This window comes from Symphalangus syndactylus, chromosome 3 (assembly GCF_028878055.3).
Source record: "Symphalangus syndactylus isolate Jambi chromosome 3, NHGRI_mSymSyn1-v2.1_pri, whole genome shotgun sequence".
Classification (NCBI taxonomy): domain Eukaryota; kingdom Metazoa; phylum Chordata; class Mammalia; order Primates; family Hylobatidae; genus Symphalangus; species Symphalangus syndactylus.
The window spans coordinates 113603954-113617713 of record NC_072425.2 but is presented as its reverse complement, the minus strand read 5'-3'; the positions used below and the strand labels follow the sequence as shown (position 1 = coordinate 113617713).

The following is a 13760-nucleotide window of genomic DNA, read 5'->3' as shown; positions in this document are numbered from 1 at the left end:
TGGATTTTTTTTAAAAGGTAAAGAAATGCTTACCTGGAAAGTAGAAGTTTCCTGCGGTATCAACAAATTTGTCAGTCATCTCTCCAAATACTATCATCATGAGGGGGAGACCTGATCCGTGAGCTATGGCCATGATGGTACCCAGCAACATAAACAATTTATCCTGCCAATCGGAGTATCGAAACTAAAAAAAGGAAATAAAATAATACTTAGCTGTGGAATGGAATTTCTCCTCTTCCATAATTATATATTCTTTGGATTTTTATTTAAAGTCAGTACTTTTTTAAGAGTTGTAAATGAATGTCTTAGAAAAGGAGGCCTTCAAATCATTAACAGCTTAATTTCATGTTTCTGTTTATTTTGTATTCCGTGAAGAAATCAATCTAATTATGTTTAATTGGTATCTGATTTGAATAAATAATTAATATACAATCAAAAGGGATAAAGGTTTAAGAAATATTATTTGATCTCCCAGAGCTCCTGTGATAATAAAGAACGGCTAGGGAAAGACATTAAGTTTACACAAACACACACACACACACACACACACACCACATCCTTTAAAAAAGCATTCAGAATATTTCAGAGGGAGAATTTAAAATAGAGGAAAATAGATGCTCTGAGTTTTGAGATAAGATCCCTTTAAAAGGTTTAAGTTAGATTTAAAAAGGCAACTCAGTAGTGAAGCACAACAAACATTATAGTGTGTCTATATGTGCACCTTAGGAAAGTCTTGCTCATGGAGATCCTTATGCAGAACCTTTTTTAAAAATTTAGTTTTCACCAGTGTCACCTGCCAAGTATGCAGAACCTTGAAGGGTAAGAGGGAGTTCGCTGGAGAAGAATTGGCGAGTGTAGAAGAAGTAGGAAGAATTTAGGCTTAGAATAAGAAGGTAACTAGAAACTACATGGAATGCTTAAGTAACCCCTGGCAGTGGAATTCCTGAAGGGCACAGTACAAAGTGTGGGAGAGGATGTTAGAGAGAGATAGAAGGCCTGCGCTGGTGGGCCACACCAAGAATCTTGGACACAGTACTACCTACAGAGGGGAAGGGTGATACCAGTTGTCACAGTGAAGTGCACAACCCTCAAGAACTAACCAGCAGATCAGTGTCCTAACACCTCAAAGGACTTTGTTACTGTCTTATTAGTCCTCTTCCATTTCTCACCTTTTCTTTCTGTTTTTGATTGACCCATTTATGGCTCTCTTTCTCTTTGTTCTTCTTTCCTCCTCTGCCTTCTAGACTACATTTTCCTCCTCTTACATTTCCATTTCTATAGCTTCCTGTCTTTTTTTGTTTCTCTCCTCTCTTTTAAAATGCTTTACTCTGCCCATTCCCCCCACCTCAGCCCCTTTTGGGGACAAGGAACAGTTATTGGGAGAGAGGATGATGAGCCAGGCTTGGCACAGTAGAACCTTTGAGGGCTGAAGCTAGGTCAGACTGGGTCAATAACCCGGGTGAGACTGAGGTTAGAGGCACACGGTGGAAAGTGGATATGTGTGTAAACCATTCTCAAAGAGTTCCAGGAGTTCAGGCAAGGTTTCAGGGACAGGGACAAACTCCATCATCAAACACACAGGGCAAGCAAGAGAACCGAAAGAGACAAAGGGTCAGAAGCCAGGCAGAGCTTGGATAAAATAATGGGAGCAGGTAAAGTCAAGAGCCAATGGAGCTGGGTCCCTAAAATTGTCACAAAGGGACCAGTGTCCCAAAGGTTCATTTTTAGTGATTCTGGGAAAAGGAAAACAGAACACTTGAGTCTGTCAGCTACAGTTAAAAGCACAGGGTCAGGTTGTTAACATTAAAAAGCATTTTAAATGTTTTCATATTAATTGAATACAATTTTACAGTCTCTAAGCATAAATTTAAAACGAGGTGAATTTCACAGCAACATTCTAAGTAAACCTAGGTTTGTTTTCAGTGATTTAGGAGTTAGAAATATATCCAGAAAATAATATATTTCTAACTCCTGTTAGAGCACAATTTTATCCTCAACCTCTTTCAGGACAAAAAATATCTATTAAGATATCTAGTAAGAGGTGAAAATAAAGATTAAATTTAAGTTTAACTTAAGCCAAAACTTTTAAATTCAAATGAAAATTTCTGTTTCTACATTAAGGTTTGTAGGATTTTATTTTCTGTAGGAGGCAGATTTAAAACCTATGCATTAAAACCAGCTTTCAGAGGCGGTTCCAAGATAGCTGAATAGGAACAGCTCCAGTCTACAGCTCCCAGTGCAAGCGACACAAAACACAGGTGATTTCTGCATTTCCTACTGAGGTACCGGGTTCATCTCACTGGGACTTGTTGGACAGCGGGTGCAGGACAGTGGGTGCAGCGCACCCAGCATGAGCCAAAGCAGGGCGAGGCATCCCCTCACCTGGGAAGTGCAAGGGATCAGGGAATTCCCTTTCCTAGCCAAGCAAAGCTGTGACAGACAGCACCTGGAAAATCGGGTCACTCTCACCCTAATACTGCGCTTTTCCAATGGTCTTAGCAAACGGCACACCAGGAGATCATATCCCACGTCTGGCTCAGAGGGTCCCACGCCCATGGAGCCTCGCTCATTGCTAGCACAGCAGTCTGAGATCAATCTGCATGGCGGCAGCGAGGCTGGGGGAGGGGCGCCTGCCATTGCTGAGGCTTGAGTAGGTAAACAAAGTGGCCAGGAAGCTCGAACTGGGTGGAGCCCACCGCAGCTCAAGGAGACCTGCCTGCCACTGTAGACTCCACTTCTGCGGGCAGGGCATAGCTGAACAAAAGGCAGCAGAAACCTCTGCAGACTTAAATGTCCCTGTCTGACAGCTTTGAAGAGAGTAGTGGTTCTCCCAGCATGGCATTTGAGATCTGAGAATGGACAGACTGCCTGCCTCCTCAAGTGGGTCCCTGACCCCCAAGTAGCCTAACTGGGAGGCACCACCCAATAGGGGCAGACTGACACCTCACATGGCCAGGCAGCCCTCTGAGACGAAACTTCCAGAGGAACGATCAGGCAGCAACATTCAATGTTCACCAATATTCACTGTTCTGCAGCCTCTGCTGCTGATACCCAGGAAAACAGCGTCTGGAGTGGACCTCCAGCAAACTCCAACAGACCTGCAGCTGAGGGTCCTGACCGTTAGAAGGAAAACTAACAAACAGAAAGGACATCCACACCAAAACCCTATCTGTACGTCACCATCATCAAAGACCAAAGGTAGATAAAACCACAAAGAAGAGGAAAAAACAGCAGAAAAACTGAAAATTCTAAAAATCAGAGCACCTCTCTTCCTCCAAAGGAACATAGCTCCTCACCAGCAATGGAACAAAGCAGGACGGAGAATGACTTTTATGAGTTGAGAGAAGAAGGCTACAGATGATCAAACTTTTCTGAGCTAAAGGAGGAAGTTCGAACCCATGGCAAAGAAGTTAAAAACCTAGAAAAAAGAATAGACGAATGGCTAACTAGAATAACCAATGCAGAGAAGTCCTTAAAGGATCTGATGGAGCTGAAAACCATGGCACGAGAACTACGTGACAAAAGCACAAGCCTCAGTAGCTGATTTGATCAACTGGAAGAAAGGGTATCAGTGATTGAAGATCAAATGAATGAAACGAAACAAGAAGAGGAGTTTAGAGAAAAAAGAATGAAAAGAAACAAGCAAAGCCTCCAAGAAATATGGGACTATGTGAAAAGACCAAATCTATGTCTGATTGGTGTACCTGAAAGTGACGGAGAGAATGGAACCAAGTTGGAAAACACTCTTCAGGATATTATCCAGGAGAACTTCCCCAACCTAGCAAGGCAGGCCAACATTCAAATTCAGGAAACACAGAGAACGCCACAAAGATACTCCTCGAGAACAGCAACTCCAAGAAACATAATTGTCAGATTCACCAAAGTTGAAATGAAGGAAAAAATGTTAAGAGCATCCAGACAGAAAGGTCGGGTTACCCACAAAGGGAAGCCTATCACACTAACAGCTGATCTCTCAGCACAAACTCTACAAGCCAGAGGAGAGAGAGGGCCAATATTCAACACTCTTAAAGAAAAGAATTTTCAACCCAGAATTTCACATCCAGCCAAACTAAGCTTCATAAGTGAAGGAGAAATAAAATACTTTACAGACAAGCAAATGCTGAGAGATTTTGTCACCACCAGGCATGCCCTAAAAGAGCTCCTGACGGAAGCACTAAACATGGAAAGGAACAAGCACTACCAGCCACTGCAAAAACATGCCAAATTGTAAAGACCATTGAGGCTAGGAAGAAACTGCATCAACTAATGAGCAAAATAACCAGCTAACATTATAATGACAAGATCAAATTCACACATAACAATATTAACCTTAAACGTAAATGGGCTAAATGTTCCAATTAAAAGACACAGACTGTCAAATTGGATAAAGAATCAAGACCCATCAGTGTGCTGTATTCAGGAAACCCATCTCACGTGCAGAGACACACATAGGCTCAAAATAAAGGGATGGAAGAAGATCTACCAAGCAAACGGAAAACAAAAAAAGGCAGGGATTGCAATCCTAGTTTGGGATAAAACAGACTTTAAACCAATAAAGATCAAAAGAGACAAAGAAGGCCAATACATAATGGTAAAGGGATCAATTCAACAAGAAGAACTAACTCTCCTAAATATATATGCACCCAATACAGGAGCACCCAGGTTCACAAAGCAAGTCCTTAGAGACCTACAAAGAGACTCCCACACAATAATGATGGGAGACTTTAACACCCCACTGTCAGCATTAGACAGATCAATGAGACAGAAAGTTAACAAGGATATCCAGGAATTGAACTCAGCTCTGCACAAAGTGGACCTAATAGACATCTACAGAACTCTCCACCCCAAATCAACAGAATATACATTCTTCTCAGCACCACACCGCACTTACTCCAAAATTGACCACATAGTTGTAAGTAAAGCACTCCTCAGCAAATGTAAAACAACAGAAATTATAACAAACTGTCTCTCAGACCACAGTGCAATTAAACTAGAACTCAGGTTTAAGAAACTCACTCAAAACCACTCAACTACATGGAAACTGAACAACCTGCTCCTGAATGACTACTGGGTACATAACAAAATGAAGGTAGAAATAAAGATGTTCTTTGAAACCAACGAGAACAAAGACACAACATACCAGAATCACTGGGGCGCATTTAAAGCAGTGGGTGGAGGGAAATTTATAGCACTAAATGCCCATAAGAGAAAGCAGGAAAAATCTAAAATTGATACCCTAACATCACAATTAAAAGAACTAGAGAAGCATGAGCAAACACATTCAAAAGCTAGCAGAAGGCAAGAAATAACTAAGATCAGAGCAGAATTGAAGGAGATAGAGACACAAAAAACCCTTCCAAAAAATCAATGAATCCAGGAGCTGGTTTTTTGAAAAGATCAACAAAATTGATAGACCGCTAGCAAGACCAATAAAGAAGAAAACAGAGAAGAATCAAATAGATGCAATAAAAAATGATAAAGGGGATATCACCACTGATCCCACAGAAATACAAACTACCATCAGAGAATACTACAAACACCTCTACGCAAATAAACTAGAAAATCTGGAAGAAATGGATAAATTCCTCAACACATACACCCTCCCAAGACTAAACCAGGAAGAAGTTGAATCTCTGAATAGACCAATAACAGTCTCTGAAATTGAGGCAATAATTAATAGCTTACCAACCCAAAAAAGTCCAGGACCAGACGGATTCACAGCCAAATTCCACCAGAGATACAAGGAGGAGCTGGTACCATTCCTTCTGAAACTATTCCAATCAATAGAAAAAGAGGGAATCCTCCCTAACTCATTTTATGAGGCCAGCATCATCCTGATACCAAAGCTTGGCAGAGGTACAACAAAAAAGGAGAATTTTAGACCAATATCCCTGATGAACATCGATGCAAAAATCCTCAATAAAATATTGGCAAACCGTGGGCGCTGTGGCTCACGCCTGTAATCTCAGCACTTTGGGAAGCCGAGGCGGGCAGATCACGAGGTCAGGAGATCGAGGCCATCCTGGCTAACACGGTGAAACCCCGTCTCTACCAAAAATACAAAAATTAGCCAGGCGTGGTGGTGGGCACCTGTAGCCTCAGCTAACTGAGAGGCTGAGGCAGGAGAATGGCGTGAACCCAGGAGGCGCAGCTTGCAGTGAGCCCAGATAGTGCCACTACAGTCTGGCCTGGGAGAAAGAGCGCAACTCCATCTCAAAAAAAAAAAAATAAAATAAAATAAAATAAAATACTGGCAAACCGAATCCAGCAGCACATCAAAAAGCTTATCCACCATGATCAAGTGGGCTTCATCCCTGGGATGCAAGGCTGGTTCAACATACACAAATCAATAAACATAATCCAGCATATAAACAGAACCAAAGACAAAAACCACATGATTATCTCAATAGATGCAGAAAAGGCCTTTGACAAAATTCAACAGCCCTTGTATTTTCATGCTAAAAACTCTCAATAAATTAGGTATTGATGGGAGGTATCTAAAAATAATAAGAGCTATTTATGACAAACCCATAGCCCATATCATACTAAATGGGCAAAAACTGGAACCAGTCCCTTTGAAAACTGGCACAAGACAGGATGCCCTCTCTCACCACTCCTATTCAACATAGTGTTGGAAGTTCTGGCCAGGGCAATCAGGCAGGAGAAAGAAATAAAGGGTATTCAATTAGGAAAAGAGGAAGCCAAATTGTCCCTGTTTGCAGATGACATGATTGTATATCTAGAAAACCCCATGGTCTCAGCCAAAAATCTCCTTAAGCTGATAAGCAACTTCAGCAAAGTCTCAGGACACAAAATCGATGTACAAAAATCACAAGCATTCTTACACATCAATAACAGACAAACAGAGAGCCAAATCATGAGTGAACTCCCATTCACAATTGCTTCAAAGAGAATAAAATACCTAGGAATCCAATTTACAAGGGAAGTGAAGGACCTCTTCAAGGAGAACTACAAACCATTGCTCAATGAAATAAAAGAGGATACAAACAAATGGATGAACATTCCATGCTCATGGATAGGAAGAATCAATATTGTGAAAATGGCCATACTGCCCAAGGTAATTTATAGATTCAATGCCATTCCCATCAAGCTACCAATGACTTTCTTCACAGAATTGGAAAAAACTACTTTAAAGTTCATATGGAACCAAAAAAGAGCCCTCATTGGCAAGTCAATCCTAAGCCAAAAGAACAAAGCTGGAGGCATCATGCTACCTGATTTCAAACTATACTACAAGGCTACAGTATCCAAAACAGCATGGTACTGGTACCAAAACAGAGATACATACCAATGGAACAGAACAGAGCCCTCAGAAATAATACCACACATCTACAACCATCTGACCTTTGACAAACCTGACATAAACAAGAAACGGGAAAAGCATTCCCTATTTAACAAATGGTGCTGGGAAAACTGGCTAGCCATATGTAGAAAGCTGAAACTGGATCCCTTCCTTATACCTTATACAAACATTAATTCAAGATGGAGTAAAGACTTAAATGTTAGACCTAAAACCATAAAAACCCTAGAAGAAAACCTAGGCAATACCATTCAGGACATAGGCATGGGCAAGGACTTCATGTCTAAAACACCAAAAGCAATGGCAACAAAAGCCAAAATTAACAAAAAATAGGATCTAATTAAACTAAAGAGCTTCTGCACAGCAAAAGAAACTATCATTAGAGTGAACAGGCAACCTACAGAATGGGAGAAAATTTTTGCAATCTACTCATCTGACAAAGGGCTAATATCCAGAATCTACAAAGAACTCAAACAAATTTACAAGAAAAAACAAACAACCCCACTAACAAGTGGGTGAAGGACATGAACAGACACTTCTTAAAAGAAGACATTCATGCAGCCAACAGACACACGAAAAAATGCTCATCATCACTGGCCATCAGAGAAATGCAAATCAAAACCACAATGAGTTACCATCTCACACCAGTTAGAATGGCAATCATTAAAAAGTCAGGAAACAACAGGTACTGGAGAGGATGTGGAGAAATAGGAACACTTTTACACTATTGGTGGGACTGTAAACTAGTTCAACCATTGTGGAAGACAGTGTGGCGATTCCTCAAGGATCTAGAACTAGAAATATCATTTGACCCAGCCATCCCATTACTGGGTATATACCCAAAGGAATATAAATCATGCTGCTATACAGACACATGCACACGTGTGTTTATTGCGGCACTATTCACAATAGCAAAGACTTGGAACCAACCCAAATGTCCAACAATGATAGACTGGATTAAGAAAATGTGGCACATATACACCATGGAATACTATGCAGCCATAAAAAATGATGAGTTCATGTCCCTTGTAGGGACATGGATGAAGCTGGAAACCATCATTCTCAGCAAACTATTGCAAGGACAAAAAACCAAACACCTCATGTTCTCACTCATGAGGTGGGAACTGAATAATGAGAACACTTGGACACATGAAGGGGAACATCACACACCAGGACCTATTGTGGGGTGGGGGGAGGGGGGAGGGGTAGCATTAGGAGATATACCTAATGTAAATGACGATTTAATGGGTGCAGCACACCAACATGGCACATGTATACATATGTAACAAACCTGCACGTTGTACACATGCACCCTAGAACTTAAAGTATAATTTTAAAAAATTAAAAAAAAAAACTTCTAAAAAAAATAAATAAAACCAGCTTTCATTTGATAAACAATTTATTCTCCAAAGTGCTAATTTTTCTTTTAAATTGCCCTTACTGAGCCTTTTTAAACAAATAAAAAAAGAGGACAGAAGACAATGAATAGGGGCTTTGTGGTTACATGAGAAGTATGCAGCAGTGTTTGAGAGCATGGATGTTTTGGTGTCTTTTTATCCATTTAATTACGAAGTTGGATTTCAGCCGACATGACACTTAATTCTAACTTCTTTGCTATCAAATAATGGCTGTCACAGTTTGAAACACATCATATTTACCAAAAATGGGCAAATGCTTTCTTGAGCTGCCTCTGTAAGACATATTTCAAATGAAAACCAGATTAGGAGACGTCTTCTCAAAATACTGTCTTATCTTGTACCAACAGAAAAGCACCAAAAACTGTTTTAAGCATAATCAGAATCCCTAATAGTTACCCCCTATTTAGCCAATTTTTTGGAAACCAAATGTGAATGTATATTCCTTAAATTAAAATGTATATACTTAACAATTACTTTCTTGAAATGAAAGCTTATTTTAAGCTAAATTTGGGGTGGGGGTTTGTGAAGCAAATGCAAAAATGCATTTTCCTGAAATTGTTGAGTTTGCATTGTGCTACTAACACAGTTCCCATTTTCACTTTCCTTGCACACCAGTTAGCTCTGCCCTGTGTCATCGCCAGCCCGTCTCTACTTTTCAAAAAATCATCCATCTTGAGAATGTGGGTCATTGACTATAATAAGCCAAACTTAGACAGCACAGGTGCAGCAAGGACAATTTATTGCTGCCTGCAGACAGTTTTTTTTGTTGTTGTTGTTTTTGAGACAGGGTCTTGCTCTGCCACCCAGGCTGGAGTGCAGTGGTGTGATCATAGCTCACTGCAGCCTCAGACTCCTAAGACCCTCCTGCCTCAGCCTCCCAAGTAGCTGGGACTACAGGCTCATGCCATGCCATATGGCTATTTTTTAAAGATTTTTATTTTTGTTATTTTGTAGAGATGAGATCTCACTATATTGTACAGGCTGGTCTCAAACTCTTGTGCTCAAGCAACCCTCCCACCACAGCCTCCCAAAGTGCTGGGATTAGAAGTGTGAGTCAACTTGCCTAGCTAGACAATCTTAAAGTACTTGCTTTAAAGGTAATTGATTCAATATCTCAAATTTGAATAAAAGGTAGTATTATTCACATTTAACATTTCACAGCTTACCAATGTTAATACTCCAATCATTTTCACTTTCTTCGTTTTTTTCCTTTTTTGTTTGCTGTAAAAAATAGAATTGCTTCAATTTAAAACTGTTACAAAATGTTTTACAATCAATTGAACATAAATATGTTTAGTTACAATATTCAACTATTATAATATTTTCAAATATAAGAGTGATGTTTACAAAATGTCAAAATTATTCAGTTCAACAAACATAGCAAGCACAAAAGTAACTGTCGAAGGTACTACAAGGATATATGGATACATAACAAATGGTCGCCTGCCTTACAGAGCTCACATACGCAGGAAAGTTAAGTATGTTAACAGTGTCCTAAGTCAATTAAGTTATTTGCTTTCTAAAATTAAAAAAAAATCATGATTTAAAATTAGGAATGTCCATTCTTCTGAAGGATTGTGGAGAGTGGTGTCAGGGAATCTTGTTGGTGATACATTCAAAGTACATCTAGAATTTAACCACTTGTCACCAGTTTCATTGCTGTCCCCAGTAGGACAGCCTCCTGCCTAGTCTCTCCACTTCTACCTATGCTGCTTCGGTCTATCTTCAACTAGCAGTCAGAGTAATCATTTCAAAACGCAAGCCATACACTACTTCTTTGCTCAAAAACCTACAATGGCTTTCCTTTTTCTTACAATAAAAGCCAAAATCCTTGCATTAACCTCTGAGGTCCTACGCGATCTGTTTGCTTATTTCCTCTCTGACCACATCCCTACTCCCTAACCTGCTTACTCTGCTCCAACCAGCCTGGACTCTCTGCTGTTCCATGAACTCACCAAACATGTACCTGACTCAGGGTCTTTGCATTGCCAGTTACCTTTTCCAGGAATGCTCTCCCCTTAGATACCCACACAGCTGTCTCCTCTCATTTCTTTCAAGTCTTTGCTCAAATATTACCTTTAAAATAAGATCTACCCTAACCACCCTACTTAAAATTGCAAAGTACTCCCCTTTTGTACTCCTGATCCCCTTAACCTGGATTAATGTTTTTTTTCCATGGCATTAATTACCTTCTAACATTGGCTGTGGTTTACTTATTTAGTATGTGCATTATTTATGTCTGTCCTCCATACTATAATATAAACTCCATGAGGGAGTGTGTGTGTGTGTGTGTGTGTGTGTGTGTGTGTGTGTGTGTGTGTATGATGTTTTCATATATAATGATTTTTACATATATATGATGCATTTATCCAGGTAAATGATCAAGTTTTACTTAAAAGATGATTCCAAATTATGTAAAGTATTGACTAAAATCACTGGACAAACATCTGCCACTAAATATGTTCAAAAGAATGTGCATGGGCAATAGCAACATAATTAGAACAAGAATATAACTAACTTGATTGAAGCAGGCTTAACTTCCTTTAAATATATTATCTTTGGTCTGCTTTTATAAAAATTAGTTTCACTACATTTGATTTCATAATCTTGTGGTCTTAACTTATTGTTAACTTTCTGTATTTCTCTTTTGAGCTGCTTTCTTCTTTCCAGCAGAAGCTGTGGGCTTCCCCTCTGAGGACTTTCCTGGGTTCTGAAGTGTTACTACACCTTTTGTAGGAATAGCTCCTTTGTACACGCATCAAATGTTAAGCCAGTGCAATACATAAATAGACTTCTTCATGAAAATGCCATCTATTAATAGACTCACAGTCAATCCCTGCCTAAACAGCCAGCTGATGAAAACCATATTTTTCTATTGCGTGTGTAAGTACTTCCATTGGAAGTAACACCATCTATCACTTTTTCAATTCTATATGGCAAAACTAAATTTTCTATGAAAAAATACAATGGTACTTAGAAGAAATATGGCAAGGTTACTGCACAACCACGTTAACAGGCTAAAATAATGCTTCAGTTTAAGCATCAGATAGGCATGTTAGCTAATCAAGCCCCTAGCAGCTTGAGGACAAACTACAGAAACTGATAAATTTGTCCCTCTGGGTGATCACTTGACACAGGTCAATTTTTTCTGGGTAGCCTGGCATGAACTCAGAGACTGTAATAGCCTCATAAACTATTTCAGGCTAAAGGCGAAAATGATTCACTATTCCCACAGTGAAAGAGGAAACAAAGACACATGCCATTGACTGGGAACTTCTGCCCGCTCATAAAGCCTGTGAAGTGAGTTTAACAACGGTCAGGGGAACCGAGAAGGATGCGCAGGCAAAGGAAGCGCTGTTTCCCCCCAGCACTTGAACAAAATTGATTCGGATGTACAGAAGTTCCCCCTCCCCACCTAACCTCCCAGAAAGGAGAAATACAAACAAGCCTGGCGATGAGAGGAGGGGGAGGGGTAAGACAAGGAGGAAGAGACATAACAGGGGATGGGCAGGAGGGGAAGGAGTTTTTGCTTCACTGCCCTTGTTCAAAAAGCACAGCCATCAATAGCAGATGTCTGACACCCTTTAAGTCTCAACGATCAGATGATGGATATGAAAGTCATTTGTAAAAGTTTCAAGAGTTACATAATACAAGGAATGTTATACGATACAGATATTCATTGAATCCCCCCTGCACAAAGGGAAGGGAGCACTTTTCAAGACAGTCTTTTCTTCCTGAATCTGTTCCAAAAGGAGCCTCAGTGACATTCTTTGAGGCCACATAACACGTTTGCCCCAAGGTCAGAGCCGGATGCAAGGCCCTTCAAAGAAGCCTCCAAAACAAAGGTCTTCAAAGGCATCAACCGATTTTTACAACTTCTTTCCAAGGGTGAACTTGGTCCTGCTGATTGGCGTGTAACGGAAAAGCCAGTGGCTGCTGGGGATGTACCTGCTGATGCCCAGTTCAAAGTCGCCCTCTGCGCTCCTGGGGTGCCGGGCTGTTCCGTTCTTTGCCGCCTCAAGATCCATCTCAGCCTGAGGAGAAACCATAGCCTCAGAACCAAGTGCACCCTCTCTGGCGCGGGGCGTCCAGCCTGGCGCACGGGTCGCGGGGCCCGGGGGCACTGGGTGGAGGTCCCGCCACTCCCGCCCCTCGCCCCAGGTCCCGGGTCTCCCTTCGAGGCCAGGCGCGCCCGGGCCTCTCTCACCTCGGACCTCGCGCGTGTCTGGCAGGGCCTCTGGGCGCGCGGGTGCTGCAGCAGAGGGGCCGGGACTTTGCTCGCCGCGGCCTCGCCCCCGCCCCCGCCCCCGCCCCCGCCCCCGCCCTCGCCCCCCACGCGCGTCCGGCCCCGGAAACGCCTCCCGTTGCAGCCAGGGCGAGGGCCGCGGCCCGCAAGAGCAGCCCCCGCCGCCCGTCCAGCTCTCTCCCCAGGCCAAGCGCGGTCCAGGGGCCCAGCCTGCCGCTCTCGCCGCCAGGGCGCCCGGCTGGGGCCGCCGCCCACCCTGGCGACCCGCCAGCACCAGCCCGGCCGCAGGATAAGACCGAGATCAGCCTGGAGCCTCAGGTGCTGAGAGAGAGCCTCGCCTGATGGGCCACCCAAGCTCCTGCAGATGACTGTCACACCCCCTGGGCGCTCAGTTTTGTTTTTAAACCCATAGGGGAGACTGTTTCCGGACGCCCAACAATCATAGGGCGGCCCAGGACCCAGAGAGAGCAATGGACTCTCCTCTTGCTTCCGCATCCCCAATTCTGGTCCAGGTGGCACTGAACCCAATTATCTCCAGGGACGGCGAGAGTCAGCCAGGGCCAGCCGGAACCATCACATTATGCTCCTTGGGGAGGAGGATCAATGTTGGTGCCCTCTTAGCACTTAGAGACACAGAGCTTTAGGGCTAGAAGGGTCTTCAGCAATCACCTAATTAAAACCCCGTATGTTTAACATATGAAGAAACCGATGCCCAGAGAGGTGAAGTCCTGCCTGAGGCTGCATCGGTGGAACCAGAGTCTAGGGGAAGCCTCCT

General features: G+C 42.2%; 1 protein-coding gene across 3 annotated transcripts in view; it reads right to left on the bottom strand.

The window, feature by feature from the left end:
• ABCB4 (ATP binding cassette subfamily B member 4) overlaps positions 1-13030 on the bottom strand; it is an 83115-nt gene extending 70085 nt beyond the window's left edge. For all 3 annotated transcript variants that reach the window (XM_055272841.2, XM_055272842.2, XM_055272843.2), the window contains exons 1-4: positions 12947-13030; positions 12688-12773; positions 9906-9960; positions 34-184 (exon numbers count right to left, since the gene is read on the bottom strand). In XM_055272841.2, the coding sequence (XP_055128816.1) occupies positions 34-184; positions 9906-9960; positions 12688-12767 (286 nt within the window). In that variant the 5' untranslated portion in view covers positions 12768-12773; positions 12947-13030. The remainder of the gene's footprint in view (positions 1-33; positions 185-9905; positions 9961-12687; positions 12774-12946) is intronic.
• Positions 13031-13760: the final 730 nt, after the last annotated feature.